Here is a 27,799-nt window from a genome sequence, read left to right as displayed (position 1 = left end):
TCCAGTTAGAAAAAATTTATGTATAAATATAAATTACAGTTTACGTTTGCAACTTAAAACTATGGCTGGACTTCAGCTTGCACAATGGAATATGCCTAAGCCTACGATTCTCTTAGTCTGTGTATGTGAGTATATATACGAGTATATATGTACATATGTATGTAGTATATACATATATGTATTTGTATAGTTATAGATTAGTATTGCGCTGGACTCGGTTGTATTTTGTGGACGGTACCCTTAAGTAATATTGCTCGGTGGTCATCTCAGCTTTAGCGGCTCCACATGGGCGACACCGTGCTCGGGAGCTGGCGACTTGACGCTGGCTAGGCACGTCTTCTTGAGGGATTTTTCCGCTGGCCGCTTGCTGCACTCATCGAAATAGCACTTCTCGACGTTGTGCAGAAACTCGACCAGGAGCTTGGCATCGCCACCATTGGGCCCGGCAAAGTATTCACACTCGTAGCCATGCTGTTTGAGATCCCGTACACAACAGTCGAGGAACTCGGCATTGGCCGAATACCAAGAATTGTGCCGCTTGAGCGGAATCCCCAGACGAGTGCGCACCACGCCCGTCAGCCAAGTGTCATCGATCCAGAAGATGGCCACGCGTTCCGCCTCCGCCACAAGACGCGCTGCCGTTGCCCCATTGGTGATGTAGAGCCAACCCGACAGATAGGCGGGATACAGGGCATGTGGATACTCCTGCCTGGTTACATACCATTTGTTGGCCTGATTGCGTATGGGCGGCTTGGCATCGAGCACATAGCCAGCCAGGAGAGTGCTGCTTGTGGCCAGCGCCGGGGCATCCACTTCTAGGGACTCCAAGTAGCGTCGCAGATGGAACACATCGTAGATGATGTCATCGTCCAGCTTGATGATAAACTTGCTGCGCCCGCTGCCGCATTCGTTGGCCGCCCAACGCAATCCCATCACATGCTTGTAGCTCAGATTGCGATAGTCCTCCACAAAGTTGCCCTGCAGCAGATCCCCGAAGCGTGTCTGTTCCGACGCCAGCTGCGGCTGTGTCACAAACTTTTCGCGCGGCGGCAGCGCTGCCAGCAGAAAGACACGCTGCAGTCCCATCTCGGCCAGCTTGCTCTGTGGAATCGCCTGACGGTGAGCGGCACGCAGTGCATCGTGTCCGGCATACGAGGTGACAATGAGCACGGCTGCAAAGTGTTGCTTATACGTTATTGTGATCAATTCAAGTGGATTTCAAGTGCTCACCTAGCAATTCTCGCTCGGCACGACGACAAACGTCGCTGGCCAGCAGATACTCAAAGTTGCTCAGATTGAGCAGTGCACCAGGAGCAGAGGGCGTGATGACTCTATTTTCATCTGCAGCTGTGGCAGTAGCGGGGGCGGGAGGCAGATGAACGAGGAACTCATCTTGTTCATCATTATCGTCATCACGATGCAAATGATTCGATATGTAGCTGATGCACAAGATAATGATGACGATTAGCGATAGCACAATTGGTAGCAATCTGCGGCCGCGCATGCGCATCTTCGAACATTACGCTACTAGTGTGTGTGTGTGTATTTCTACTATGTCGATGCTTACTTCTTTTAGTTTAGTAAACAATTAGGCGCTTTGTATGCAAACAAATCACAATTATTCAAAACTACATCACACACACACACACGCACCACTGCAATACCAACAACAATGTACTGTGTACTAATATCGATACACAGCGAAATGCAGCTCAACCAAAAGACTGCGTTATCGATATGTCTTATACGCTGTGACGTCACAACAATCAATGCGAACGTTTTTCTATGAAGCATGTTTTTCAGTTGACTATTTAAATTAGCAAAAAATGCAAAACAAATAAATAAGCATGGAAAATGTTGTATTTATTTATAGTAAGTTTGTAGAGTTTGGAAGCAAAGCTGAGTATCGCTATTCAAATAAATTAATAGTTGATTAGGTAGATGCATTATTAAATATAAATGAAACGAATGTGTGTAAAATTATTAATTTGCTGTTTGCATTTATGTGTCGATTGTAAAAATATACTTGCTTATAGGATATTTCAATTCATTGCACAACGTAGATAAAACAAAAAAACAATAGAGAAATATACAAGTAACAAGCGATTAGCATATTCTTTCAATTAACTAGTAGTTGTTAGTTAGCTAATTTGTAGATCATAGCACGTTTACAGTTTTTCTTGTTAAATTTAATATTCTCAATGATCTGTATTAGGAGAAAAACAAGTTTTCAATTCAGCAGCATATCATAATACAAAATCAAAGTATTATAATAAGCCAAAATAAAGTAAGCAAATAATAATATATTTAATTAGATGTATTTAATGTTGGCTAAAAGCCAAACTATTATTTTATTATTAATATGTTGACTACTGATACAAAAAAAATATGTATATAAATTGCTGTTAAGTTTTCGCGATGGTATATTTATAGTAGAATATTCATTTAAGCTTCTTTGGCATATTTGAGCTGAAAAGCTGCGGTCACACTGCCAATAACCGTTGACTGGTTCCGTTGCTGTTGCAGTAGCACTTCAGTGTGAAATTCAGTTCCTATTGTGCATTTTATCTTACTTTGTTTTAAATAAGTGACGTACAAAGAGACCGCATACAAATATTCAATAAAAATAATAAACTACATATAATGCTGTTGAAGCACCTGGCTCACTGGTGTTTACTTGTGTTGTGCGATTGTGTGTGTATGTGTTTTAAATATGGCGCGCACTGCGTTTGATGTGCAACGGGACTTTGCTCTCAGTAGCGGGCTGCGCTCGGAAATTATTTGGGACTCGTAAGTTGAAGAGAAAATCTAATCAAAAACTACTCTAACTACTTGTAATTGTTTCAGCCTGTCGGCGCAACAGTCTGAGGTGCTGAAACAAAAGATTACCAACATAATTTGCGAGTCAAATGCAAGCAAAAATGTCAAACAATTGGAGAGGCAGCGCCAACAGCTCTTCGACAACGTTTGGAAACAAAGGATCTACACCAATGGCACACTGCTCTCCAGCATTATCTATGTGCTGGTCACTAGCGAATCGAATGCCCAGCTAGCACTGCAGTCCACCAGCTTCAGCTGTCATCCCGTGGTGCGCACCAGGAAATGCATTCAACCTTCGACGGGTAACCGAGACAGCAGTGAAAACTGTTGCATGATCTTCATCGATGAGCTGGGTCGCGTCTATCCGAACTGGTCAAGCTATCTGGGCAACAACTCGCTACCCAAAGGCCTGATGATAGCCCCTCAATTGGGCATCTACACATTTGGCGGAGCTGGCGAGGATCAGATGCTGCTCACAGTGCAAGCTACGCCAGCTTCGTGTCTCAAGCAGCAACTGCTGCATGTGGGCGACAACATTGCCACTATGGGTGGTCTAGTGGCCACTGTGCCCGTGGCTGCCACGTTGGCGTTGCCAGTGGCGGCGCCGCTACTAATTGCTGCCACCGTGGTGGGCGTGTCAACGGCCGCCTACAGCACAATACGTTCGGTGGGACGTCTGATCGATCGTCGCTGGCACGCACAGTCCACATCGCTGCGTGATCGCGATGCACGCACCAGCTGGCTGGGCGTGGCCGGAGGCGTGGTGGGTCTCGGCGCCACAGGAGCCACCACAGCGCTGACAGCATTTGCGAGCCGGGCAAGTTTAGGCACACAGCTGGCGGTGCGTGGCATCAATGTGTCGTCCGTACTGGTATCGGGTGGTGGTGTGCTCAACGGTGTCTTTGAGTTGTATCTGAAGCTACGCGATGAGGAGCCCTTGACGCGTTACGATGTGCTGCAGGTGGCTAGCAGTTTGCTCATTTTTACCCACTCTGTCAACAACCTCCGCATCGCTGCCAAGGTCTCGAATGGCGCAAGTTTGCGTCGTGCTTTGCGACAGCAGACGCGCAAAGCCCTGAATCGCATTTCGCAGGAGTCGAGCAAGCTGCAAGGTGGCGGCAAGAAGTTTAAGCTGGACATTGTGCGCACTTTGAACGATATTCCCGTGAAGGAGGCGCTGCTGGGGCTGCACAAGCTACACTCACATCTCGCCCAAGGTGCCACCGTATTAACAGCCGTTGGAGCAGCTGCCGCTGGTTTGTTACCCAGTTTTGTTGTGACTACTGAAGATGGCGAGATGCGTCTTGACGTGGAACAGTTGGCCGCCCAATTTGGGCTCAAGTTTGTACGACAAATTGGCAATTTGGGCAGCTTTATGGATGTGCTGGATGCCACGTCGCGTTACTACAGCGAGCAGGCAACACAGTTTCTGTTGCGCTTGACGCGTACTTTTATGGAGCAGCAGGTGGATGGCATTGATCGCCGGCTCAACACGTTTGTCTCCACCGAACTAGTGCTGTATCGCATCCTGATGCACTGCATCAAAAATTATCAGCAGCACGCCGCTGACTTTCTGGAGCGACGTCGTCAGCACATTCTCGACGTGGTCAGCAACTATTTCGAATCACTACAACCCGATCCGGAAACGGAGCAGAGCCAGAGCAGGCGACACAATTGTAACGTCTGCCAAGGCATCTACTATGTGTCTACTTTGTGAACGTGTGTCTCAGAAATCAATTTGTCATTTAGAGATTAAGCTAACTCCTACATTTTACTTATGTTTGTATTAAAGCCGACTATTTTTCTTGTCTTGTCATTTGAGTGTGTTTCCCCTTCAATTACCATTTATCGTTTTCCTTATTATGTTGTTATCGATTATTATGAGTTAACAATTTTGACGGTTACCAATTATGCTGTTTTTCAGCCAAATAATACATTGCACTTTTTTAAATGATTACCATAATTCAATAACTGACTAAATATAGTTTTTTTTATGGCCCGTTTCCACTGCCACTCAATATCCGTCCAATGCCCCGTTTCTACTGCCTTCAAAAACTCGGTTCTTTTCCGTTCAGTTCGAATTTTACGTTCGCCCCATGTAAAAACGGTTTATCTATCTTCGTGAGCTTCATGAAAATATCGATAACGAACGCCAAGGTATGAAAATAGCAGTATGAAAATAATACACAAATTTATTTTGTTTATTCAAACAAATCTCCACCCATATCGTGGATTGGCATTCACGAAGAAATGTTATTTGAGTTGTGCGAGGAAAATTTGACTACAATGAAGTGTGCGTAAAAAAAACTCACACACATATGTAAATATTACATAGCCTCCAGCAATTCTTTTTAAAAATGCCTACCTTATATTAGATCTTCCACTTTGTCCAAATATTTATCAAGACATTGACATTTAAAAAAGTTTTATATTTTATAAATGCGCGTACAGTTTATTAAATTGTTCGCCAACTCTTGTTCACATTTAAACAGCTGTCATTTCAGAGCGGCCATATTAAGAGATTTACCGTTGCCCATTCGTTTACCCATTTATTCGTAAGCACCAATACACGACATTGCTGGAGATTTGTTTAAAAAAACAAAATTTATTAAAACAAATATTATTTATTATTATTATCTATTATCATACCTTATCGCACTTAATTGTCAGCTGTTTGTTAAGTGGTGAGCTCTTTTTCGTTGTCACATCGATAAAATATTGCGTGATTTCCCAAAAAGTGTGCTCGATATTTCTACATTCGTTATGGATATGTTCACGTATCTCACGATTGCAGAAAAATTGAATTCCTTTTCTTATGGGTATTTACATGGGTCGAACGTAACATTCGAACTGAATGGAAAAGAACCAAATTTATTGGTGCGGGGGTATACTAAATACAACAAAATAATAAATATATAATTTGCTGTTAAGTTTTTGCGTTGGTATATTGGTAATAGAATATTCATTTAAGCTTTCTTGACGTATTTGATCGCTCACACCTTGATACAATAATACAAGGTAGTCTCATCGGCAAAAGCTGTCCCTCTACAATCATGACAATGAGTGCGAGTGAAAGGGTCTCAGCGTAGTAATGTGAGTGAGACGACAATGAATTTGTGCATTAACCCTCAGATTACCTTCTATAATTGTATCATGACACTACCTTCTATAATTGTATCATGGCTCATGCATGGTGGAGGCAACAATATTAAGCTGGACATTGTGCGCATTTTGAACGATATTCCCGTGAAGGCGACGCTGCTGGGGCTGCTTAAGCTATACTCACGTCGCACCCAAGGTGCCACCAAGTTGCCGACCGGTAAAGCTACCGCTGCTTTGTTGCCCAGTTTGGTTGTGACTACTGAAGATGGCGAGGTGCGTCTGGATGTGAATCAGTTGGACGCACAATTTGGACAGAAGTTTGTGCAGGAAATTGGCAATTTGGGCAGCTTTATGGATGTGCTGGATGCCACGTCACTTTCCTACAGTGAGCAGGCAACACAGTTTCTGTTGCGATTGACGCGCACTTTTATGGAGCAGCAGGTGGATGGCATTGATCGCCGGCTCAACACGTTTGTCTCCACCGAACTGGTGCTGTATCGCATGCTGATGCACTGCATCAAAAATTATCAGCAGCAGGCCGTCGACTTTCTAGAGCAACGTCGTCAGGAAATTCTCGACGCGATCAACAAATATTTTGTGTCATTGCAACCCGATCCGAAAACAGAGCAGGGCAAGAGCAGTCAATACTATTGTAACGTCTGCGGTGGCGCCTACTATGTGTCTACTTTGTGAGTGATGCCCCAGAAATCAATTTGTCATTTACTTATGTTTTACTTATGTACATTTTACTTATGTTTGTATTAAAGCTTACTATTATTCCTGTCTTGTCATTTGAGCAGTGTGTTTCCCCCTTCAATTACCATTTATCATCCTTTCACGTATTCAAATATAGGGCGCACAACTGATAACAATGAGGATTATCGATTAAGTTTCGATTTTTTTTTTACATTTTTGGAGCTATCGATTTTGACGGTTGTTTCCCAGCCAAATAATATAAAATTACAATATTTAACAATTATTATTATTTAGTAATGAACATAATACAGCAATCAATTGATTGATTGACGAATTATTGTCTATTAGCCAAGCGAAAACACAAAACCCCCAATAATTGCCTTAATGTTATCAAACTTTGTGTGGTATATCGGTATATTTTCCAAACGAAGGAAAAAGCCTGTTAACGCTAAATTGAGCTAACAGCACGCGAGCACATATATACGCACTTTTATGTTAACGCTAGATTACAGAAAATACCATAATTCCAATTTTGTGCAATGTCAAGTGCCAAATTGTCTGCTAATGTGCGCGGTTCATTTGACGCCATTACGAATATACTTGTGTGAGGCCAGAATTAGTAAATTAGTACGCACGTTATACCAAATTAATTTCACTCAATGCCTTGCTACAAGTAATACAATATTGATTATGTCTCTGACATTTTATTGCATTTAGAAATGTGGCACCAAAAAAGTCCATATAAAATAATCATAGATTGCTTTAATGGATTAATGTTTTCTTGTCACACACCCCAGCATAGGAATTGAACTCCACTAATGACCACCTGTCCAATCAAAATTGACAAGCAAAAATACCAGAAACAAAAAATACCAAATTGACATTAAAATGTGTGTTGAATTATACGGCCATATGTATGTAGTGTGTAAGAAGGCACGGCGGTAGCCAGAGCAGAGCTCTATCAACAGAGTAGCAGGCCAGTGAGTGAGAGTGAGCGAGGAGACGAAGAAGACGGCTCGCTAAGAGTTACGCACTGAGTATGTGCTGGCGGCGGATAACGGCGAACGACGGACCAACAAAAAAAAAACAGAAAGAAGCGAAACAACAAAGTGTGCGTGCGCGTGTGTGTGTGCATGTGCGTGTGTGGCTCGTCGTGTGTGTGTGCGTGTTTTTCTTTATTTTCTTTTGTAACAACAAAACAACATTACTTAAATCATAATTAATATTATCGAAAACGACGCAACTGCAGTCAGGGTATTGAACACACTTTTCTGCCTCTGTATGTGTGAGTGCAAATTGATTTCGCTGTGATTAGGTGTGAAAATGACGAACTTAAATATCAGCAAAAAAGAAATATAATCAACATGAAATTTGCATCTAAATGTCTCAATATCCAAATTGTGGGAGGGGGCGAAAAAGTGCAGCTGAAAAATCCAAATTAACAATTACAATTACAAACTATGTATAACTGCTCTAAAGCAGCAGCGCCGCAGCAGCAGCAGCGCAGCAACTGAGCAGCCACCACGGTCGTCGTTTAGCAGAAGACGAAAAGTAAAACAACAATAAAGCTGGCCATATTCATGCAAAGAAAAAAAAAAACAGCATGTTGTGAGCTAATCAGAATCAGCTCAGTGAAGTGAAGTGAGAGAGGTGTATTTCTTTTTTTTTTCCTTGCTGTTTGTTGAGTTGAATATTGAAATGTAATTAATAAGTATTATATGCATATGTATATTGCAATTGAAACGACATGTTTTATATGGTAGTATTTATAAAATGTACGCGCAAAGCAAAAACAACAAAAAAAAAGGCAAAAGCAAAAGGCGACGTCGACGTCGTCTCGTGGTGTCAACGTCAACTCCAACCGCGCTGCTGCTCTGCGTGCCAGTGTGTGTGTATGTGTGAGTGAGCGTTCGCGTGTGTGCCTTCAGATGTGTGTGTGTGCGTGGCCCCTTTTGCCTGCGAAGGTGGGCTGCTCGTAAAAAGGCGCCTCCTGTCGCACACACACACAAACACTGATATGCATATGGCTGCGCGTGTGTGTGTGTCTGTGTGCTTGTGGCTTTGCCTGTGTTTGTTAGAGCGAGAGCCAGATTGCTATTTACCGTTGCTTGAGCTGCTGCTTTAGTTGTTATAGTTTTAGCTATTTAGTATATTTTCATTCTGAAAAATGGTTGTATAGCAAGTGAAAAAAAAATAGATAAATCGTTGAACGCGAAGTGACTTCAAATCTTATCGCATTAAAACCCCCTCCCCTTGGCCCATTCAACTATTCGTGTGGTGGAAAATACCGAATATTGATTCTGATTCCGATTCCGTTTCTGATTTTTAATGTAGCGCGACGCGATATCGCAGCAGAAGCGCAGCTTAAATGAACTGCAATATAAATGAAATCAAATCAAAACAAAGCAAACACACAAAACGTGAACAAAAGACAGAAAGTATAACATAGTAAATACAACGAAGGACAATAACAAATTTTGCTGCTATAGCAATAGCAAGAAGAAGCAGAAGCAGGGGACAAGATGACGGACTTTGTGGAGCTGATGAACAGCATGTCGAGCAAATTTAACAGCGACTGCGCCACAAGCACTGCCGAAGGCGATACGCTGCTCAATTTGGATTTGGCCGAGGATAAAACGCTCAAGTGGCGCAATTTGGCCAACAATCAATTTGCGTGCAAGGATAAGGAGAAGAAGCAGCAGCAGCAGCAGCAGCACAACAGTCAGCAGCAGCAACAACAACAAAATAACGATGCTGCTGCTTCTGCTGCCAGCAGTGCTGCCAATGCGAGTAATGCAAATGCCGATGCCAGTGCTGCCCATAACAACGAGAAGCAACAGGAGACGACGGCAACAACAACAACAGAACAACTCGATGCGGATGTTAAAGTGGAGACGGAAGCAACAATCGCTGCTACCGATGCTGGCGCTGAGCTTTTACAGTCGCCGTCGGCGTCGCAGTCGCCTCAAGGCCAGCGCCAAAGCCAAGGCGCCAATGTAGCCGCCACTGCAGAAATAACACAAATTGCAGCAGCAGCAGAAGATGATGCGTCGAAAGCAACAGCAGCCGCAGTAGCAGCAGCAGACACACACGAAACAAAGTTTGCTGAAGCAGCAACAGCAGCAGCGACGTCGACGTCGACAGCGGCAGCGGCAGCGCCGCCTAACGAAACGACAGCCGACGATGATGACGATGACGTTGCCGAATGCGCACCCGAAGCAAAAGGCGAAGGCGACGCCGACGCCAATGGCAGCGATGACATCGACGCTGCTGCGGCGACAACAACAAATGCAAATAAAGTAAATGCTATCGAAGAAGAAAAAGAGTCAACAGCAACGGCAACGGCAACAACAACAACTGCAGTCAAAGTGGAGCAGGAAGCGTGCAAAATAGCAGAAACAACAACTACAACAACAACAACAGAAGCAGCAGCAGCTGTGACCGTAGCAGCAGCTGCTACAGAAAGTGCATCAGCAACAACAACAAGTACAGCAGCAGCAGCACCAATTACAACAACAGCCGAAAGCATTAAGACTGAACATGAAAATGAATTGGAAACCGCAAACGCAACCGCAACAACACCTAAAGAAGAGTTTTTGGATGAAACGCAGGAGCAGCAAACGTCAGCGGCGGCTGCTGCTGCTGAAGTTGGAGTCGAGGTCACAACAACAACAACCGCAGCAGCAGAAATAGCATCAACGGCATCCCCAATGTTACTGGACGACGCTCCACTTGTTGTCAACGCTGCCGACGTCGCTGCTGACGCAACAGATTCAACATCAACGAAAGCTGCTCAGGGCGACGCTGGCAGCGACGACGTCACAGCCGAACCAGCGCCAGCAGCAGAAACTACAACTACAACAGTGACAGCAGAAGCAGAAGCAGCCGCAGAGGCAGCGGTGACTGCTGATAAAAACGTAAGTGTGTGCGCGTGTGCGTGCTTGCGCTATGTATGTGCGGGTGTGTAAATTGGTAATGTTCGAATTCTTTTATTTTGTGTTTGATTCACTTTCCGTTTTACTTTTGCGTCCCAATTAGACACATACACAACACAAGCTGGCCACACTGCACATAGAGAAGGGCTCACTGTGTGCGCTTGTGTGTGTGTGTGAGTAAGACAGAGCATGTAAATGGTATGAAACTGGGATTTCCCCCCAGACATCAAATATAATTTGCAAATTATTCGAATTTAGGCTAGGAATATGATTCATATGTAATGTAACTATGTATATACAGATAACTAAATAGTCTGTGTATAGTTGCAACGGTTTATTGAGACTAAAAATAACTGCAGAAATAATTCACTGCAAATCAAAAAAAAGCGATAACAGCGCTAAGCTTGATTCAATTATATTCAGAGCAAATTTATACTATAGACAGATTATTTATGGAGATTTCGAGGAATACGTGCTCATTGTTCATATAGGATTTTTTCGATTTTCGTTTAATTAGTAAAATATGGAACTTGACATTGCAAAGTGAATGATAAAAAATATATTCAAAGACGGTAATAGTAAATGAAAGTTATATGGGATTAGCAGAGAATTTAGGTTATAGATAAATTTGGCAAAATTACAAAATTCCGAAATTCCACAGTTAATTTTAATGTTAGCAAGGGAAATAAAGAGTCGCAACCGAAAACAAAGAGAACTACGCGCACATCATCAAATTGATGATGAAATCGGCTTCGCTAAGCGCTAATAAATCTTTCAATCAATGTGAAAAACAACGAAGGAAATTTGACAGAGCAAAGAGAGAAACACATTGAGTAAATTCAATTTGAATGCTGAGCATCAACTCAAAAAAACTTTGGTAATTTAAAACTGTCTAATGCTGACATAAGAAAGTTCTGGGAAAATTTACACTGACAGATTATTGCAAATTTACCAAATACATTTTCTCGTCTGTTTTTTTTTTTTTTAAATAAAGTTTCTGCAAATTCTTTATTATTTAGCATAATTAATGCTCTGAACCGCATTAACTTTGCTATGCTCGAATATCCCTCAAAAACCAAAAAGGCAAAAGCATCCTTTGCTTTAACCGCACAGCAAATGATTCAATTAGCTAAGCTGCACCTGAGTGTGGCAGCATTGCAAAGCAAAGAGCAAAGAGCAAAGAGTGGCAATGTGGCAGCTTGTGTACTGAGTGCCGCCCCCTTTTTGCGGTGCCACAGCGTTTTGGCATGTGTGTTGGGGCAAGTGCTGTTGTCATAACAACGCTGTGGCGTCATATCAGCCAGGACATGGCAGCAGCAGTTGTTAGCTGGAATTCGCAATTGTTGGAATTGCTGAATTGAGTTGAGTTGAGTTGAGTTGTGGTATTGAGGGAGTAGCCTGAGAGCAGCAGTTGGACGCTGCAGCTGCAGCTGGAACTCCATTTGGTCTGCTGCTGGTCGAGGAGTCACAAAGCTCAAACAAATTCCCACAGCAATAGGAGCAAATGGTTTGTAGATGAGTAAAAACAAAGAAAAAGAAGAAAGTAGAGAACATGTGGCATAGAAAGTGAAATGTGTATTTTGTTTTTATATGAATGAAGTGCACTAAAAGTTACACAGAAATTTAGAGAAGGTAAAATAAAAGGAAATTTGCTATGTGGTGAGGAAAAGTCAGTGGTAAAGGAAAGGAGAGAGTCAGTAGGTGGTTTGAAATAAAAGAAGTTAGGAAGTGCGAAAGCTTTGAAAATGAAAAACATGAATAGAAAATAATAAAATTTAGACAGATACAAAAGATTTAAACATCGGTTGCTTCTTCTACGCAGGAACAAAATGCTGCAGGCAGCATGCGGCGACTTCGTGGCACGCCGCGTCCCACAGACGACGCAGAACTGCAACCGGAACAGACATCGCTGCCAGTGGAACAGGAGCAGCAGCAGAAGCAGGAAGAGGAGCAGCCAATACCGGAGTTGGAGCAGGCTACGGCGTCGGTAGAGTTGGCCACCGAGGAGAACAACCAAACGCCGCTGGTCAGCGATGTGAAGAAGGAGCCAGAAAAGACGGCTGTCGAGGAGGCGACGCCAGCCGCAACGCCAGCGCCAAAACGCGGACGTGGACGTGCCAAAAAGATAAAAACCGATGCGGATCAAATCACAGTTGCCGAAACGGAGCAGCCAACAGCTGAGGAGACAACATCGCCGACGCCGACGCCAACACCCACGCAGCCAGAGCGTAAAGTGGGACGACGACGCAAGCTGCCAGAGGATGAGTTGTCAACGGAGTTGCTGGTGGTGAAACTGGAGCACGAGGATGACAGCAACACAACAGCTGGAGCCACAACAACTGCACCCAGTGGCGATGCAAAGCGCATGCGACGCAGCGTGCGTCTGGGCAATCGTCATGATCTCTCCGCTGCGGCTGTTGCAGTCTGCTGGCCGGATGAGATCAAAGCGGAGCCACTGACGACAACAGCCCAGGAGCAGGTGCAGCCATCCAACACCCAGCAGCTGTCAGTGGCAACAGTGGCTGCTGCAGCTCCTCCAGCTTCTGTTGTGGAAGCGCTGCCCGCTGTTGCGACGGTGCTGGACGAAAAGACGCCACCAAAGAAGCGCGGACGCAAGGCCAAATTGCCAGCCACAGCGCCAGCGGCGACAATCGTTCAATCAACGTCACAAGCGGCAAGTGTTGCAGCTGCCAGCAGCAACATGGGCAACACAACAGCAACAGCTGCAGCGCTGTCCAATGGCAATAAGCGTGCGCTTAGCTCGATGTCCGGCAGCAGCGTGAGCGATGTCCAGCTGCCAAAGCGCTCGAAGCGACGCATCAAGCCAACGCCCAAGATACTGGAGAACGACGAGCTGCGCTGCGAATTCGAGACGAAGCGCATCGAACGCTTGACCCACTGGGAGGCAGCTGCCGAAGGCGAAGCTGCCGCTGCCGCACACTTTGAGACGCCGTTGCAATCATGTGGAGGTGGCGCAGGATCGAATGGAGGTTCATCGACGTCGCGTCAGAAGAGCGACAAATCGGATGGCGGGGGAAGCGGCTTCGAGCAGCATCCGGCTGGGAGTAATTCGATTAAGAAGCGTCTGTTCTCTAAGTCACAGCGTGACATTGACAACTCTGGGGCGGCATTGTTGGCGCAAAGTCTGCTGCCGCCGTGTCCCGATCTCGAGCAGTTCATCAGCGACATCAAGGCGGCCAAACTGAATGCGAATCGCTCGCCCGAGGAGCGCAAGCTGAACAAGAAGCAGCAACGCAAGCTTGCCAAGCAAAAGGAGAAGCATCTGAAGACGCTGGGCTTGCGGCGCAACAACAGCGAGGAGGCCAGCGACAACGATAGCTCCAACACGGACAACGAGGAGTTTGTGCCCACCACCCGAGTCCAAGTGGGCAAACCAAGTGTAACGCTGCGACTGCGCAATGCCAGCAAGGAGACGACCGTCGGCAGCCGGACGAAGCAATCGCTTTCGTTGCCACCGCCATCCGCAGCAGCAGCAGCCACGATTGCACCGCCTCCAGCAACAACCACAGCGAGTGGCAAGCTAAGTCGACGCGTTGGCGTGCGTGGCGCCAACGCAGCAGCAGCTGCTGCAGCTGGAGGTGGAGGAGGAGGAGCGACGACCACGACGCTGGATCATGCTCAGTTGCAGGCCTTGAATAGCGCCATTTTGGCCGCTGCCCATGATGCGAGCGATGCTGTGGCCAGCACCTCGGCTGCCGCTGCCGCAGCGGCTGCTGTTGTCAAATTCATCTGTTTGTGCCAGAAGAGTTCGCCGTATTATGCGCCCAATGCTCCGGATGCTTCGTATTGCTGTGCCATCGACAACATTGATGAGCAGAAGATTGGCTGCTGCAATGAGCTCTCTGCCGGCGTCCACAATCTCTTGCGTCCCAGCCAGCGAGTGGGCTACATGATACTCTGTGATGAGCACAAGAAGCGATTGCAGTCCCACAATTGCTGCGCCGGCTGTGGCATTTTTTGCACACAGGTGAGTGCACTGACTGACTAATTAACGCGCTCAAGCGGCAGCAACTAGGAGGCTGCATTTTGTAACCTTTTTTTAAAATAGGGTTAAAATCTCTACTTTTATAAGCGGAAGCAGTTAGAAAGCTGAATTTTGTACACAATATTCTTCAAAATGAAAACTCTTAAACTTTAAAATTGGGGTAAAAAGTCTTACTTTTATAACCCATATAAGCTGAATTTTGCTCACAGCACAGTTTACATCATTTGTAAGGTTTTTTTTCTTCAATATTCCCACTCTTCAACTTTTTAAAATCGCGCATTTAAATTATGGTAAAAATCCTTACTTTTTTAAGCGGTAGCAGCTAGAAAGCTGAATTTTGCTCGGGTAACGTAAATTGCCAGACTGGCTTTTTTTCAAAATTCTTTAAACTTTTCAAAATTTGGGTGCTTTGGTTGATAATATGGTATATTTTGAATGTAGTCCTATATCAATATACCAAATATATCCTTTGGTATATTTTTTGCATAGTATTTTTGTGGTTTATGAAATTTGTATATTTTAAAATTAATACCACACTGTTTTGATTTGATTTAAAATAGATAGCGAGTATCTCACAATCGAGCACACTCGACTAAAGCTTTTTTTTTGGATAGCCTTACACATTTATCAAAAATCTACCAAATAATGGTTGCTTTAAAGACATATAGTAATGCGAATAATTATAACCAAATATTTGTTTCAATATATTAATATTAAATTTTAAGTACTTTACCATAATTTTGATTGAACGATTCATCAATCATTCAAAATATGTTGTTAATTCTAAGACTCAATTGATCAAGCCATTGATGCTTACAATTTCATTGAGCAAATAATCAATCAAACAATTAACCCTTAAAGATGCTCTACTATACTTATGATTGAATAAATAATCAATCAATAAAAACATGTTGGTAATTCTTGAAAGCCTTCATCATTCAAGCAATCAATGCTTACTATATGATTGAACAAGTGATCAATCAAAGCTAATTCTACAAAAAATCGTCATCAATCATATCGCTTAGCTAATTGCAGTTAATGAATACTGTTGAACGACAGCCGTGAATGTTTAGTACCTCAATCAGTCAATCACTCAATCAATCATTTGTTTTTGCAGGGCAAATTCGTGCTATGCAAGCAACAGCACTTCTTTCATCCGGACTGCGCGCAACGCTTCATCTTGAACAGTCCCTACGACAATGGCGCCAGCAATAACAACGGCTCCTCCTCCTCCTCACACAGTTATCCCAGTCCGCTGCTGGTGCTTAAGTGTCCGCACTGCGGTCTCGATACGCCGGAGCGCACCTCAACCGTAACCATGAAATGCCAAACATTGCCCGTCTTTCTGCCCGCCCAGAAGACCAAAATGTAAGTTGATGTTTTTGATTACCAAAAGTTGAACTTTTAACGACATCTTTTGTAATTATTCTCACAGCAAACCCGCCAAGCTGACGACGTCAGCGCATCTCACGCAGTTCGCTAAGCCCAGCGCCAAAGGAGCCTCAACATCGAGTGCCACACGTGGCAAGAACAGCGCAGTTATCGGCAACGTCGCCTCCACGTCCAGCAAATCGAATGGCACGCGTGCCAACAGCAGCAGCAATGGCAAGGCATCGACAGCAGCCTCGACGGCATCGTCAACAGCGGCAACAACAGCAGCAGGAGCGAGTGGCGGTAATAGTGCGGGAAATGCACTCAACGTCATCAACTTTGAACAGCTGATACCCGAGTCCGTGATGAATGTGGTGCAACGTGGTCGCATGGTTTCCTCCAGCGGTCGCGTCACCACCGAGTTCAACTCACGCGACATGTACTACGCGGTGCAGAACGATGATCTGGAGCGTGTGGCCGAGATACTAGGTAGATAGAACACACACGCACAAACTGCATTCCGGTTTAGCTAATTGCTGTAGATAAACATTCTCTAAAGTCAAATGAATTATATTAGCGTTCGTTCCGTTTTAGCTAAATTTGGTAACATTTCTAAAACCAAGTTAGAAAAATTTACAATTTTGGCTACTATAATTAATAGTTCATTGTAGCTTGCTCTATGCATTTTGCAATCTTGTTTAGTCAGTCAATTTGCAAACTAAAAACTGGCGTCAACATTTATTTGGATTGTTATATGTGCAACTGTATTATTAGCAACAACTATTAACTAACTTAAAAAGTGTGCCAAATTATGTAGAATTCCAATTCATGTAGCAAAACACAACTCAATCCAATTTATTTATAGAATTGCAATGCTTCAAATAACTGATTACAGACGTCTCCGTATTGATCGACTTAACTTACCAATGTTAATTTGTAAAAGCAGCTTTCATTATTTTGTACCAAATTATGAAAAACTTCAATTCTTATAGAAAAACCGAACTAAAACCAATTTGTTTATAAAATGCAAAGATAACTAATTGCAATCTTCTCAGTCAATTAACTTATTCTTAAATTGTAATTTTGTCAGAGAAGCTATAAAAGCAGCTTTCATTATTTTGTATAATCAATACCAAATTATAAAGAATTCCAATGCTTATAGAAAAACAGAATAATTTGTTTCTAAAATGAAACATAACTGATTGCACTGAACTTATTGTTAATTTGTAATTTCGTTAGAGAAACTGTAAAAGCAGCTCTCGCTATCTTCCCCAATCTATTTCAACTTTCTCGCTCTAATTCATTGTATTTCCATCTTCCTCTCCCTCGCACTTCCAGCTGCCGATTACAATGTGCTGACTCGAATGCGTGAATATCTTAACGGTACCTGCCTGCATCTGGTCGCTCACTCTGGCACTCTCCAGATGGCTTATTTGCTGCTCTGCAAGGGCGCCAGCTCGCAGGATTTCGTCAACATCGTGGACAGCGAATTGCGCACCGCATTGATGTGCGCTGTCACCAATGACAAATGCGATATGCTCAATTTGTTTCTGCAATGCGGCGCCGATGTGGCCATCAAGGTAAGTGGGGAGACATTCTTTTTGTGTATTGCTTTGACTTATCTGACATTTATCTGTTCATGTTACAGGGTCCAGATGGCATGACGAGTCTGCATATTGCAGCCAAGCTGGGTAATCTGGATGCGGCACAGCTCATTGTGGACAGCTATCGCGCTTCGCGCAATATTGCCAACTTTCTGAGCTTCATCGACACCCAAGACGAGGGCGGCTGGACGGCGATGGTCTGGGCAGCTGAGCTGGGACACACGGATATCGTCAGGTGTGTGGTCTACTCTCTAGTGAACTGAGTTTCTCAATTTTCAAAACTATCAGTCATTTTATATTGTCGTCAGTTTATAGCTAAATACAATTTATTTGTAACTATACTAGATACTTATAGATTAGAAGGGTATTATAACTTTGTTCCTCCAGGAAATGTGTGTAATAGCCAGAAAGATCAGCATCAACACCCTAGTCATGTCCGTCTGTCTGTGTGTCCATCCATATGAGCACCTAGATCTCAGAGACTATAAGATATAGAAATATAATTTTATCGACACCACTTGTAATGTTTGTACGCAGATCACGTATCAAAATTTTTGCCATGTTCACTTCCGCCCCCGCAAATCGATACAAATCGAATAACAAGCGTAAGAAGCTAGAGTCGAGATGAATAATAACTATAGTTTTTGTGATTCTTGGAAATTTGGTTGCAGTCAGATACAGATATAAGTTATTTAAGAAATACTTTTGTAGTTAGTTTTGCTTTGGCTTACAATATGGTATTGTTGGCATTTTATTGTATATTTTGCAATGCAGTATTGTATCAATATGCTAAATATATAGCCGTTGGTATATTTCTAGTATTTTAGCGGTATATTAATTTGGTACAAAATTTATAATTCGATATTCTTTTTAAATATTTTGCGGTATATTCCTTTGGTTTTTGCTTTTATGCAATGGGTAGCGGATATCTCAAAGTCGAGTACACTACAGTCGAGTGTACTTTCTTACTTGTGCAATTTCCTATTAGCTTAGGCTGTTCGCCTTGTATTATTCTACTTTAATTATGTTTTTGTTTAGTAAACTTATTACTTATTCAAATGTAGTACTCAATTTATGATTACCCTGGATATAAATAGATAAGATAGTGCAATAATAGCTTAGTTAGATGTATCACGTGACTGCAACAAATTTTAATATCATATAGAAACAATTAGTCACAATTTAAGCAAGAATTGAATAATATATTGGAATATTATTTTCTTAAAATTTAGTTACAAAAGTAAACTAACACTTTGAAGTTCAATTCTTATAATATGTATTTTTTTATTTAGTTTGCTACTTAATCATGGCGCAGATGCGAACATTTGCGACAATGACAACAACACGGTGTTGCATTGGTCGACGCTGCACAACGATGGCCTCGAGACGATCACGGTGCTGCTGCAAGCGGGCGCCGATTGCAATGTGCAGAATGTCGAGGGCGATACGCCGCTGTAAGTAGAACCAGAGACGGTGAAAAAAGAAAAGAAACTTGCATTAATGTTTATCATCTTCACAGTCACATTGCGTGTCGTCATTCGGTGACGCGTATGTGCATCGCATTGATAGCGAATGGCGCCGATCTGATGATCAAGAACAAGGCGGAGCAGCTGCCCTTCGATTGCATACCCAATGAGGAGTCGGAATGCGGACGAACCGTTGGCTTCAACATGCAGATGCGCAGCTTCCGTCCGCTCGGACTGAGGACGCGAGTTGTGTGCGCCGATGCCTCGAATGGCCGTGAATCGCGTCCGATTCAGGCGGTCCGCAATGAGCTGACAATGTCGGAGCACGAGGACGAGGCGGACGCATTGATGTGGCCCGATTTCAAGTACATTACCAATTGCATAATATTGCAGAATCCGGTGCAGATCGATCGTCGGGTGTCGCAGATGCGCATCTGCTCCTGCCTCGACAGTTGCAGCAGTGATCTTTGCCAGTGCAACGGCGCCTCATCGCAGAACTGGTACACGGCCGAGAGTCGACTCAATTGTGACTTTAACTACGACGATCCGGCGGTGATCTTTGAATGCAACGATGTCTGTGGCTGCAATCAGGTGAGTGTGCTGATGGGGAATCATTCTCAACATTAACTAACACCTCTCTTTCGCTTCTCTAGTTGTCGTGCAAGAATCGCGTGGTGCAGAATGGTACACGAACGCCGCTGCAGATTGTGGAGTGCGAGGAGCCAGCCAAGGGCTGGGGAGTGCGTGCGTTGGCCAATGTGCCCAAGGGCACCTTTGTGGCCAGCTATACGGGCGAGATTCTCACCGCACCGGAGGCGGATCGACGCACTGATGATAGCTACTACTTTGATCTGGACAATGGGCATTGCATCGATGCGAATTATTACGGCAATGTCAGTCGCTTCTTCAATCATTCGTGCGAACCAAATATATTGCCTGTGCGTGTCTTTTACGAGCATCAGGATTATCGCTTTCCCAAAATTGCCTTTTTCGCCTGCCGCGACATCGACGCCGGCGAGGAAATCTGGTAAGCTCTAAGCTAGTAGGATATCCATTCACTTGCAGCTTGATTATTTACTTCTCCAACTCTTCTAGCTACGATTATGGTGACAAGTTCTGGCGTGCGGAGCAACGTGCCAGCGGCGGCGGTTGTCGTTGTCTCACAGCCAGCTGCAAGTACGCGTTGCATAGCGGCAGCTCGAATGCTTCGCCCACAGTGACGGGCGGCGAGGAGGAAGCGCTGCCAGTGGCTGCGGAGGCTGTGCGACAAGAGCAATGCCAAACGCCAACACTTTAAACAGAGGACACAACAAACAGTGAACGGGATAAGTCAAATCAAAACAAATCAATTCGACAAGGACTCTCTTGGCCAAGCCAAGTTGCCAAGCATCACACACAAAGGAAAAAGGAATTGCAAGCGCCATATTACAAATAAATATGCAAAATACAACACAAAAAAACAACAAGAATAGCAGCAGCAGCAGCAACAATATGCAAATTGTTGATGTGTTGGCAATCTGCGACTGCCAAAATATGTTTGAAGGTTTTATCTACCTACACATTTAATTTAGTTATTTGTTTATACATGAATGTATATGTATGTAGCATGTATGTGTTGACACACATTATTTTTTTTTTTATTATTATTATTATGTATTTGTTTTTATGAGCTAATTAAATACGTTTTCTTTTTACTACTTTTAATGACAAAACAAAAACACACAAAATCATACAATAAGCTGCATGCCGCATTGTGCAATACAAAAATAATGGCAAAACAAAACAATCTATAAATATATATATATACAAGATATATGTATACATAAATATTTAAGACATCCCTTTTTTTTTGTATTGTTTAAATGTTAAGCTAAACGATTGAGAGAGCGAAGAACAAACGCGAAAAGCAGAGAGAATTTTGTATCTAGTCATAGGCAACAATACATAAGCATATAGAAAGCACATACATATATATAATACGTATGTACAGATACTATATACTACTATATACTATATGTATGTATGTAATTGGAATTGTTAAATGAGCTTTAACAAGCAGCAACAATGCAACACACAATAGCGAGACAACAACAACAGCAAAAGCAACAACCAACAACCAATCGCACTAACGACGTGAATTTAACAATAAATTGTAACTTGTTTTCTACTACAATATATAACTAGTTATATCTAATATGCATGTGTATGTATCTATGTTTGTGTATGTGTTTCTTTGGCAAACATTATTTAGACCAATTCGATGGAGCATCGAGCATGCATTCAAACTAAACATAAATCTATAACAAATTATACACAACAACAAAAGAATCAAAATTGATAATTGAATGTTTGTGCTGGGCAAAGTACTGATAGTCGTTAATACTTGTTACATTGAACATTGTATTTTAGCCATAAATACTCACACACACACATACACAGATTCATACATAGCGAAGCAAACGAAAAAAACTAGTTTTGAATGCAGAAATTGAGATTGTGTGCGAGAGATAAAAGAGGTGTTGCCCATTGTCGTGTCGCCCATTTCCGAATTCTTTTTGTTACTTTTTTTTTGTTTTATTTTTGGTTTTGTAGTTTAAACGGCAAAGCAACTGTAACAGTTAACGGCGGATGCTGACGTCGAAGTTACAGCCTGGTCGCTACTGTTATGGTTAATTGAACTGTAATGGCTGCTGCATTTTCGCTTTGCGCAAGAAAGCCACAAGTGCCTCAAAAGCTTTCAAAGAACCCCGCGCCGCCCCACTGTATGGCTCATTCCCTCGACTGGATCGAGTTCAATATTACGTGTGGAGGCCAGGACACAAGGTACTACAGGAATAATACAACATAAAAAAAAAAATACAATACAATACATTGACTGCAATGCATTTTGAGATGTGACCACTTAAAGCAGCATCATCATCATCTTAATCATCTTACTTAATCTTTGAGTTTCAACCATATCCTTGCGTCTAACGAATCACATCATTTGAGATCTATTAAGAAATATAGAATATATATACAATATATATATACATAGATGTACATAGAGGTATTGCAGCGTTTACAGCGTGGCCTCCCAACTTAATAAATGTATTTGTGTAAATGTTTATATGTACAATAGATATATATAAATATAAAAAAATATATATACACATTAATGATAAGTAATCATTGCTGAAATAAATCCACACACTATAGAGAGATCCACAACTGTTAATCAAATATAATTGTATAACTATGCTATATCTAACGATATCAAAATGTCATTTGAGAATCGAAAGGAAGAGAAAAAAAGAAATCCAATTTGTAATACGAACGAACATCACCGCATTGAGATTTGCAGTGTTCCTAGAGTTCACACATCACACACATTTTATTATCATTATTATTATTATATTGTATTATGTATGTCTAGAGAGCTCGTCGTGGCCATTTGCTCAATTAAAACGGGGCAGTTATTGCGCCCCCCTATTTTGCATATGAACCGGAGAGCAGCATTTTCAATACGTAATTTATGTATCATATATATAAACAATATTTGCATAAATACAATATGTGTATGTATGTATATGTATAACGGTTTCCACGCACGACATTTACCAATTAAGTAGATACACTCACGTTTTTATTGTTATCGGTATGCGATTATTTGTTTTGTTCCATATACATATATTTTATTTTTATTTTTGGAATTGATAAGCAAGTATAATATTTTTATTATTTTGGATAGACCACACAAACACTGATTAGTTGAAATTGAAAACCAATAATGTTAAATATAGGTCACAGAGATATTAAATCAAATAAAATTGTAATACAACTGAAAAATCATGCGTTTAATCAAATCAAATGTGTGTGCTGTGTGCAACAGTCATATTTTAAATTCAAAATCTCGATATCGATTGCGCGCATCGATTTCTTAGTGCAACCCTGCGTGCAATATTGCCAGTCATTTAATTTTGCCGTACAGCTGTTAGGGCAATATTACCGCACAGCTGGCCACACAGTTTCGGCAAATTGTATGTTTTGTAATTTTTTGAGGTTGGTTCTGATGAATATTTGTTAAACACTAAACTTATATATTAATTTACGTGTATTTAAAATGTTTTACAACGCAGACGTGCAAGACTGCAATAACAGGACACGATTTGACGACTGTGTAGCATGCAAAACCAGATAGTGGACTAAGAAGCAGACTACAAAATCGCAGCACATCCCCCCATCGTATCAAAACAAATCGGTCACTGCCAATATGAGTTTTCCGGACAAAGCGGAGCGTGCCAAGTGCTGGTCGAATCGTGATGAATACTGGAAGTGTTTGGACGAGAATGCGCCCAAGCACAGTTCGACAAGCGGCGAAAAAGTGCCCAGTGCCTGTCAAGCAATGCGCAAGGCCTTTGAGAAATCCTGCCCTGGCCAATGGGTGAAACATTTCGATCGCAAGCGGACGTATGAACAGTTCAAAGAGAAGATGGCGTCCGGCTACGATCCTCTTGAGGAGCGCGCAAGGGCTGCTGGCGGAGCTGGAGCTGGCGCAACACCAGGCAAATAAATACATAAAAATGACCCAGTGGAATTCGTGATGTTCGGTTAATTGTTACGCTATATAAATCTTTATTATTTTTTTTTATTGTTGTAGTGTAGTGTAAATAAAACATAAATTAACATTACGATTGTACAACAACTATATGCAAGTTGGTAAATCCCATTATTTAAGTGAAATATAAAATTCCAATTGGCAATTTTTTGAAATGTTGCCTTGCCAGTGTGTACACGCGCCTAGAATCAGAAGTAAAGAGAGAAACGCACTAAAAATCCCCAAAACGCGTTGTGGCTTACAAAAACGGTCGAAGCAATCGAAAACTTTTTTTGGTGCGTGTTTCGTTTTGAGTGCTAAACGCTTTATTAAACACAATTTAATTTAATTGGTAGCATCAAGTAGTGAGCAACTGCGCAACAGAGCTTACATAAATGTCGCCATGGATGCCATCACATTTGCTGTATTAACAAGTAAGTAGAACTTCTCAAAACTTCAATTCTATGAGAACGATCTACAAACTGTTTTTTTTTTTGGGGCACAGTTAGTGACAGCTGTTATGAGGAGCCTGCAAAGGATCGCAGCGGACCACGGCTGGTGGCGCTGATTGGTGAATCCTTCGACAATGCCGATGTTATTGCCAGCGTGCTACCGGATGAACGCGATCTGATACAACGCGAGCTACGCAAGTGGATCGATCGCGGCGATGTCCACATCATTCTGACCACCGGCGGCACCGGTTTTGCGCCACGTGACGTCACACCGGAGGCAACTAGACCGCTGATCGACCGCGAGTGCAATCAACTGACGCTGGCCATTGCAATGGCCTCGCTGCAAAAGACGAAATTCGCGGCATTATCGCGCGGCATATGCGGCATTGCTGGCAACACGTTGATATTGAATTTCCCGGGCAGCGAGAAGGCTGTCATCGAATGTTTTGATGTGGTGCGTGATCTGTTGCCGCATGCCGTCCATCTTATGCGCAACAATCTGCGTCTAGTGCAGCGCACGCATGCTGCACTGCAGCAAACTAATCAACCGGAACAGCGTCAGCATCATCGACATGTTTGTCCACATAAAACTGGCGCTGGCAACGATACGGATCGCAATTCACCGTATCCAATGTTGCCCGTGCGACAGGCACTCGACACCATACTGAGCATTGTGCAGCGCCTCAATTACAAGGATGTGCAGCAACTGGAAGCGCTGGTGTCACCGGTGAATATTCCGCCGTTTCGTGCTTCGATCAAGGATGGCTATGCCATGAAGTCGACAGGCTTCTCGGGCACTAAACGCGTGCTGGGCTGCATTGCAGCTGGTGATAAGGTAAGCTTAATGATTGACCTCATCAACTTCATGTGTTTTTAATACTATATTTCGATGCAGATCGTTGAACATCACCTGCAGGAAGATGAGTGCTTTAAGATCAATACGGGTGCACCGTTGCCCTTGGATGCGGATTGTGTAGTGCAGGTGGAGGACACCAAACTGCTGCAGCGCGACAAATACGGCGACGAGAGTCTGGTGGACATTCTCGTCGAGCCCAAGGCTGGCCAGGATGTGCGCCCTGTCGGTCATGATCTGGCCAGGGGTGAGCGTGTGTTCCCCGCCTACGATGCTTCACCCGTTGTCAGCAATTCGCTGCTGGCATCCGTTGGCAGCCAGTTGAGTCAGCGCAAGCCAATCGTTACCATAATCTCAACGGGCAGCGAACTGCTGGCACCCAATCAGCCGGCAGCTGATGGAAAAATCTATGATTCGAATACCACAATGCTGGAGGAGCTATTAGCATATTTTGGCTTCGATTGTCTGCAGCATCGTGTACTGAGCGACGAGTAAGTCAAAGACGAGTATTACCAAAGGGAATTTGTCAACTAAACATATGCTCTCTTTTAGCTTGGACAATATTGAGCAGACGCTGTCGGAACTGTTTAAGACTGCGGACTTTATCATTTGCAGCGGTGGCGTCTCCATGGGCGACAAGGATTTCATTAAGCCCGCATTGCAGGCGCTTAACTTTAAGTTACATTTCGGACGCGTCAACATGAAGCCCGGGTAAGCTTTAAGAAGCAGCAGCAAAAAGCATTGAATTTGAAATGTTTTCTATCTCTCTAGCAAACCGATGACATTTGCGAGCAAGGATTGCAAATATTTCTTTGGCCTGCCCGGCAATCCCGTCTCCGCCTTTGTCACATTCCATCTGTTTGCATTGCCAGCGATACGCTGGGCCGCCGGCTGGCCGCGTGCCAAATGCTCCCTGCCCGTGATTAATGTGACGGTATGAAACACACACGTTTCAATTATTAATACAAAAATATGTTGTGAAATTGCAGTTGTCGGCGTCGTTATCGCGCGACCTTTTTGCCAGCATATTCTGAGCTGAGCGTAGATTAGACGCGTAGTGTGTGTAGAAAGCACTCGACCACATATCGCAGACAATTGAGAAAGCCAAAAACCAATCAATCAATTTCCTATGCGCATTCCCCCCGCACACTCAATTCTATGACGCTATTGCGTTGCGTCGTTATCTTTTTTCTTAAGTTGCTTCCGATAAGCCCCAGAGCGTCTTAAAGGCTTTCGTCAAAATGATGCAGCAACTTGAAGTGTTTGCCTCTTATCGGGCTAGCACATAAACAAATATGACTTTCACAAGTGTTTATAAGTTAACTAGTTAACTTTACGATTACGTTCACTATGCTAATGCAGAAATGTTGGCCAAAAACATACGTAAAATTGATTTATGGCTAGATAAATGTAGATAAGACTATTCTTTAAATGCTTGAATAACCTTGGCACAAACTGGAACATTTAAAAGCGCAGTGAATTTAGTTTATTGTCAATTTTGATTTAATTAAATGAGCTAGTTTTTGGATGTTGGAATTTAGTTGGCAAGTCAACGATTCAATTTTGCTTTGTCAATGATTTAATGTTTCACAGGCAGCAAATTAGTAGTTTAATTTCAGCTTTTTTTTTTATTAATAGTCCAGTTGCATTGTAAAATAGGTATTTATGTCGATTTGCATGCACAAGACAAGAGCAGATAGTTTATTATGTAGCTTTGAAGTAGTAGCTTTCTTTAGTAAACTCTTTTGTGCATATATCCGATACCCAAAGGGTAGGAGACTTGGTTGATTTGGCTGATAATCTTGTATATTCTGCAGTCTATGATATATTTTCAGTGTAGTACCATATCAATATACCAAATATAGCATGTGCTATATATTTTAGTATATTATTGGTATATTAATTCGGTATATTTTCAAATTAATACCGCACTGTTTGCGTTTAAGGTTTCTTACTTGTTTGCTTTTCATTCTATTATGTATTATAAAAGTAAATCTTTTAGCAAAACCTCTTTTTTCACTCCTTTGCAGCTGCTGAACGATGCCATCGACTTGGATGGTCGTCCGGAATACGTGCGTGCCGCAGTGAGCAGCATTAAAGGCCAGCTGCATGCCAGCGTCAATGGGGATCAGGTAAGTCTAGAGTCTAGAGAGGACAGCTCTCCACTTCATTCCACTTTTCACTCCCTCTCTAATCGCATTTCTCTTTCCATCATCAACAGATCAGCAGTCGACTGCAGAGCATTGTGGGCGCCGATGTGGTCATCCATTTGCCTGGACGCACAGCGGACAAGACGCAGGCACGTTCGGGTGACGTTTACAGCGCCTCCGTGCTGCGCTACGATTTCATCTCAAAATACGAATAGATTGCGACAAATCAATCGCAATCCCAATCCCAAAACAATCAAAGCATCACAAACAAAATGACAATAAACGTTACTAATTTTTTTGTATACATACATGGAAGATACATATAACTATATATGTATTTATATATTGATATGTTTGTATAATATTTATTGTGTATAAATCGTAACATTATGTATACGCAATGGTTGCCGAAATTTACCGAACACCGGCAGCAGGACTACAAATAAAAATATTGTAGCCTTCAAAAAAAAATATGCACAAAAAAAAAACGCGTATAAAAATCATCGTAATAATATTAATAATAATCAGCAAACAAAAAAAATCCGTAGAAGATCGAAGCTGCAGATGCATAAGGATACAGACAAGGATGCTTTAGACGAAGGACGAAAGATGCAGAGTTTGCAGTGTTGCAGTTGCACAATTGAAACGCGTTTAACATATGTACAGAAAGAAAGAAAGTTGTTTAGCTGCTGCAATCGTAATTTCCGGTTTCGGTTTCGGTTTCAGTTGCGGTTTCAGTTTCGGCTTCGATTGCGAATTCTCTTCCAA

The 27,799-nt window shown here is 42.7% G+C and overlaps 5 protein-coding genes across 8 annotated transcripts; 4 read left to right on the top strand and 1 right to left on the bottom strand.

Moving 5' to 3' along the window:
* On the bottom strand, positions 1 to 1,665 carry LOC133848521 (beta-1,3-galactosyltransferase brn). Its single transcript, XM_062284138.1, has 2 exons — positions 1,231 to 1,665; positions 1 to 1,172 (listed from the first exon to the last, which is right to left on the bottom strand). The coding sequence occupies exons 1-2, from the start codon at positions 1,508 to 1,510 to the stop codon at positions 262 to 264; spliced, it is 1,191 nt and encodes a 396-aa protein (XP_062140122.1). The 5' UTR covers positions 1,511 to 1,665; the 3' UTR covers positions 1 to 261.
* An 817-nt stretch (positions 1,666 to 2,482) lies between these two features.
* On the top strand, positions 2,483 to 4,641 carry LOC133848262 (uncharacterized). Its single transcript, XM_062283756.1, has 2 exons — positions 2,483 to 2,790; positions 2,848 to 4,641. The coding sequence occupies exons 1-2, from the start codon at positions 2,714 to 2,716 to the stop codon at positions 4,535 to 4,537; spliced, it is 1,767 nt and encodes a 588-aa protein (XP_062139740.1). The 5' UTR covers positions 2,483 to 2,713; the 3' UTR covers positions 4,538 to 4,641.
* Positions 4,642 to 7,524: 2,883 nt separating this feature from the next.
* Positions 7,525 to 21,896, top strand: LOC133849318 (mucin-5AC). Of its 4 annotated transcripts, none has more exons than XM_062285310.1 (11): positions 7,525 to 7,655; positions 8,953 to 10,535; positions 12,376 to 14,541; positions 15,677 to 15,927; positions 15,995 to 16,419; positions 17,269 to 17,510; positions 17,579 to 17,769; positions 18,827 to 18,988; positions 19,054 to 19,591; positions 19,654 to 20,027; positions 20,096 to 21,896. In XM_062285310.1, the coding sequence occupies exons 2-11, from the start codon at positions 9,141 to 9,143 to the stop codon at positions 20,295 to 20,297; spliced, it is 5,946 nt and encodes a 1,981-aa protein (XP_062141294.1). In that variant the 5' UTR covers positions 7,525 to 7,655; positions 8,953 to 9,140; the 3' UTR covers positions 20,298 to 21,896. The 4 variants fall into 4 exon arrangements, with proteins under 4 accessions (XP_062141294.1, XP_062141295.1, XP_062141296.1 ...); XM_062285311.1 differs by having other exon boundaries at positions 7,534 to 7,729; XM_062285312.1 differs by having other exon boundaries at positions 7,534 to 7,779.
* A 1,060-nt stretch (positions 21,897 to 22,956) lies between these two features.
* LOC133849321 (cytochrome c oxidase assembly factor 6 homolog) lies at positions 22,957 to 23,673 on the top strand. The gene is made up of 2 exons (XM_062285318.1): positions 22,957 to 23,041; positions 23,119 to 23,673. Exon 2 carries the CDS (start codon positions 23,253 to 23,255, stop codon positions 23,550 to 23,552), a length of 300 nt encoding a protein of 99 aa, XP_062141302.1. The 5' UTR covers positions 22,957 to 23,041; positions 23,119 to 23,252; the 3' UTR covers positions 23,553 to 23,673.
* A 159-nt stretch (positions 23,674 to 23,832) lies between these two features.
* LOC133849319 (molybdenum cofactor synthesis protein cinnamon) lies at positions 23,833 to 27,790 on the top strand. The gene is made up of 7 exons (XM_062285314.1): positions 23,833 to 24,010; positions 24,082 to 24,863; positions 24,924 to 25,372; positions 25,434 to 25,592; positions 25,653 to 25,815; positions 26,912 to 27,013; positions 27,103 to 27,790. The coding sequence occupies exons 1-7, from the start codon at positions 23,980 to 23,982 to the stop codon at positions 27,244 to 27,246; spliced, it is 1,830 nt and encodes a 609-aa protein (XP_062141298.1). The 5' UTR covers positions 23,833 to 23,979; the 3' UTR covers positions 27,247 to 27,790.
* The last annotated feature ends 9 nt before the right edge of the window (positions 27,791 to 27,799 follow it).

Source organism: Drosophila sulfurigaster, chromosome X (assembly GCF_023558435.1).
Source record: "Drosophila sulfurigaster albostrigata strain 15112-1811.04 chromosome X, ASM2355843v2, whole genome shotgun sequence".
Lineage (NCBI taxonomy): Eukaryota > Metazoa > Arthropoda > Insecta > Diptera > Drosophilidae > Drosophila > Drosophila sulfurigaster.
The sequence above is the reverse complement of the archived record's forward strand: the minus strand, read 5'-3'. Positions and strand labels throughout refer to the sequence as shown.

Bases quoted from the DNA above. Each gene is read 5' to 3' on its own strand.
- LOC133848521 (XM_062284138.1), bottom strand. From the start codon at position 1,510: ATGCGCATGCGCGGCCGCAGATTGCTACCAATTGTGCTATCGCTAATC. The intron at 1,173-1,230 runs GTGAGCACTTGA...AACACTTTGCAG, and splicing joins TGCCGAGCGAGAATTGCTAG to CCGTGCTCATTGTCACCTCG.
- LOC133848262 (XM_062283756.1), top strand. From the start codon at position 2,714: ATGGCGCGCACTGCGTTTGATGTGCAACGGGACTTTGCTCTCAGTAGC. The intron at 2,791-2,847 runs GTAAGTTGAAGA...TAATTGTTTCAG, and splicing joins TCGGAAATTATTTGGGACTC to CCTGTCGGCGCAACAGTCTG.
- LOC133849318 (XM_062285310.1), top strand. From the start codon at position 9,141: ATGACGGACTTTGTGGAGCTGATGAACAGCATGTCGAGCAAATTTAAC. The intron at 16,420-17,268 runs GTAGATAGAACA...TCGCACTTCCAG, and splicing joins GCGTGTGGCCGAGATACTAG to CTGCCGATTACAATGTGCTG. The intron at 17,770-18,826 runs GTGTGTGGTCTA...TTTTTTATTTAG, and splicing joins GGACACACGGATATCGTCAG to TTTGCTACTTAATCATGGCG.
- LOC133849321 (XM_062285318.1), top strand. From the start codon at position 23,253: ATGAGTTTTCCGGACAAAGCGGAGCGTGCCAAGTGCTGGTCGAATCGT.
- LOC133849319 (XM_062285314.1), top strand. From the start codon at position 23,980: ATGGATGCCATCACATTTGCTGTATTAACAA. The intron at 25,373-25,433 runs GTAAGTCAAAGA...GCTCTCTTTTAG, and splicing joins CATCGTGTACTGAGCGACGA to CTTGGACAATATTGAGCAGA. The intron at 25,816-26,911 runs GTATGAAACACA...ACTCCTTTGCAG, and splicing joins TGCCCGTGATTAATGTGACG to CTGCTGAACGATGCCATCGA.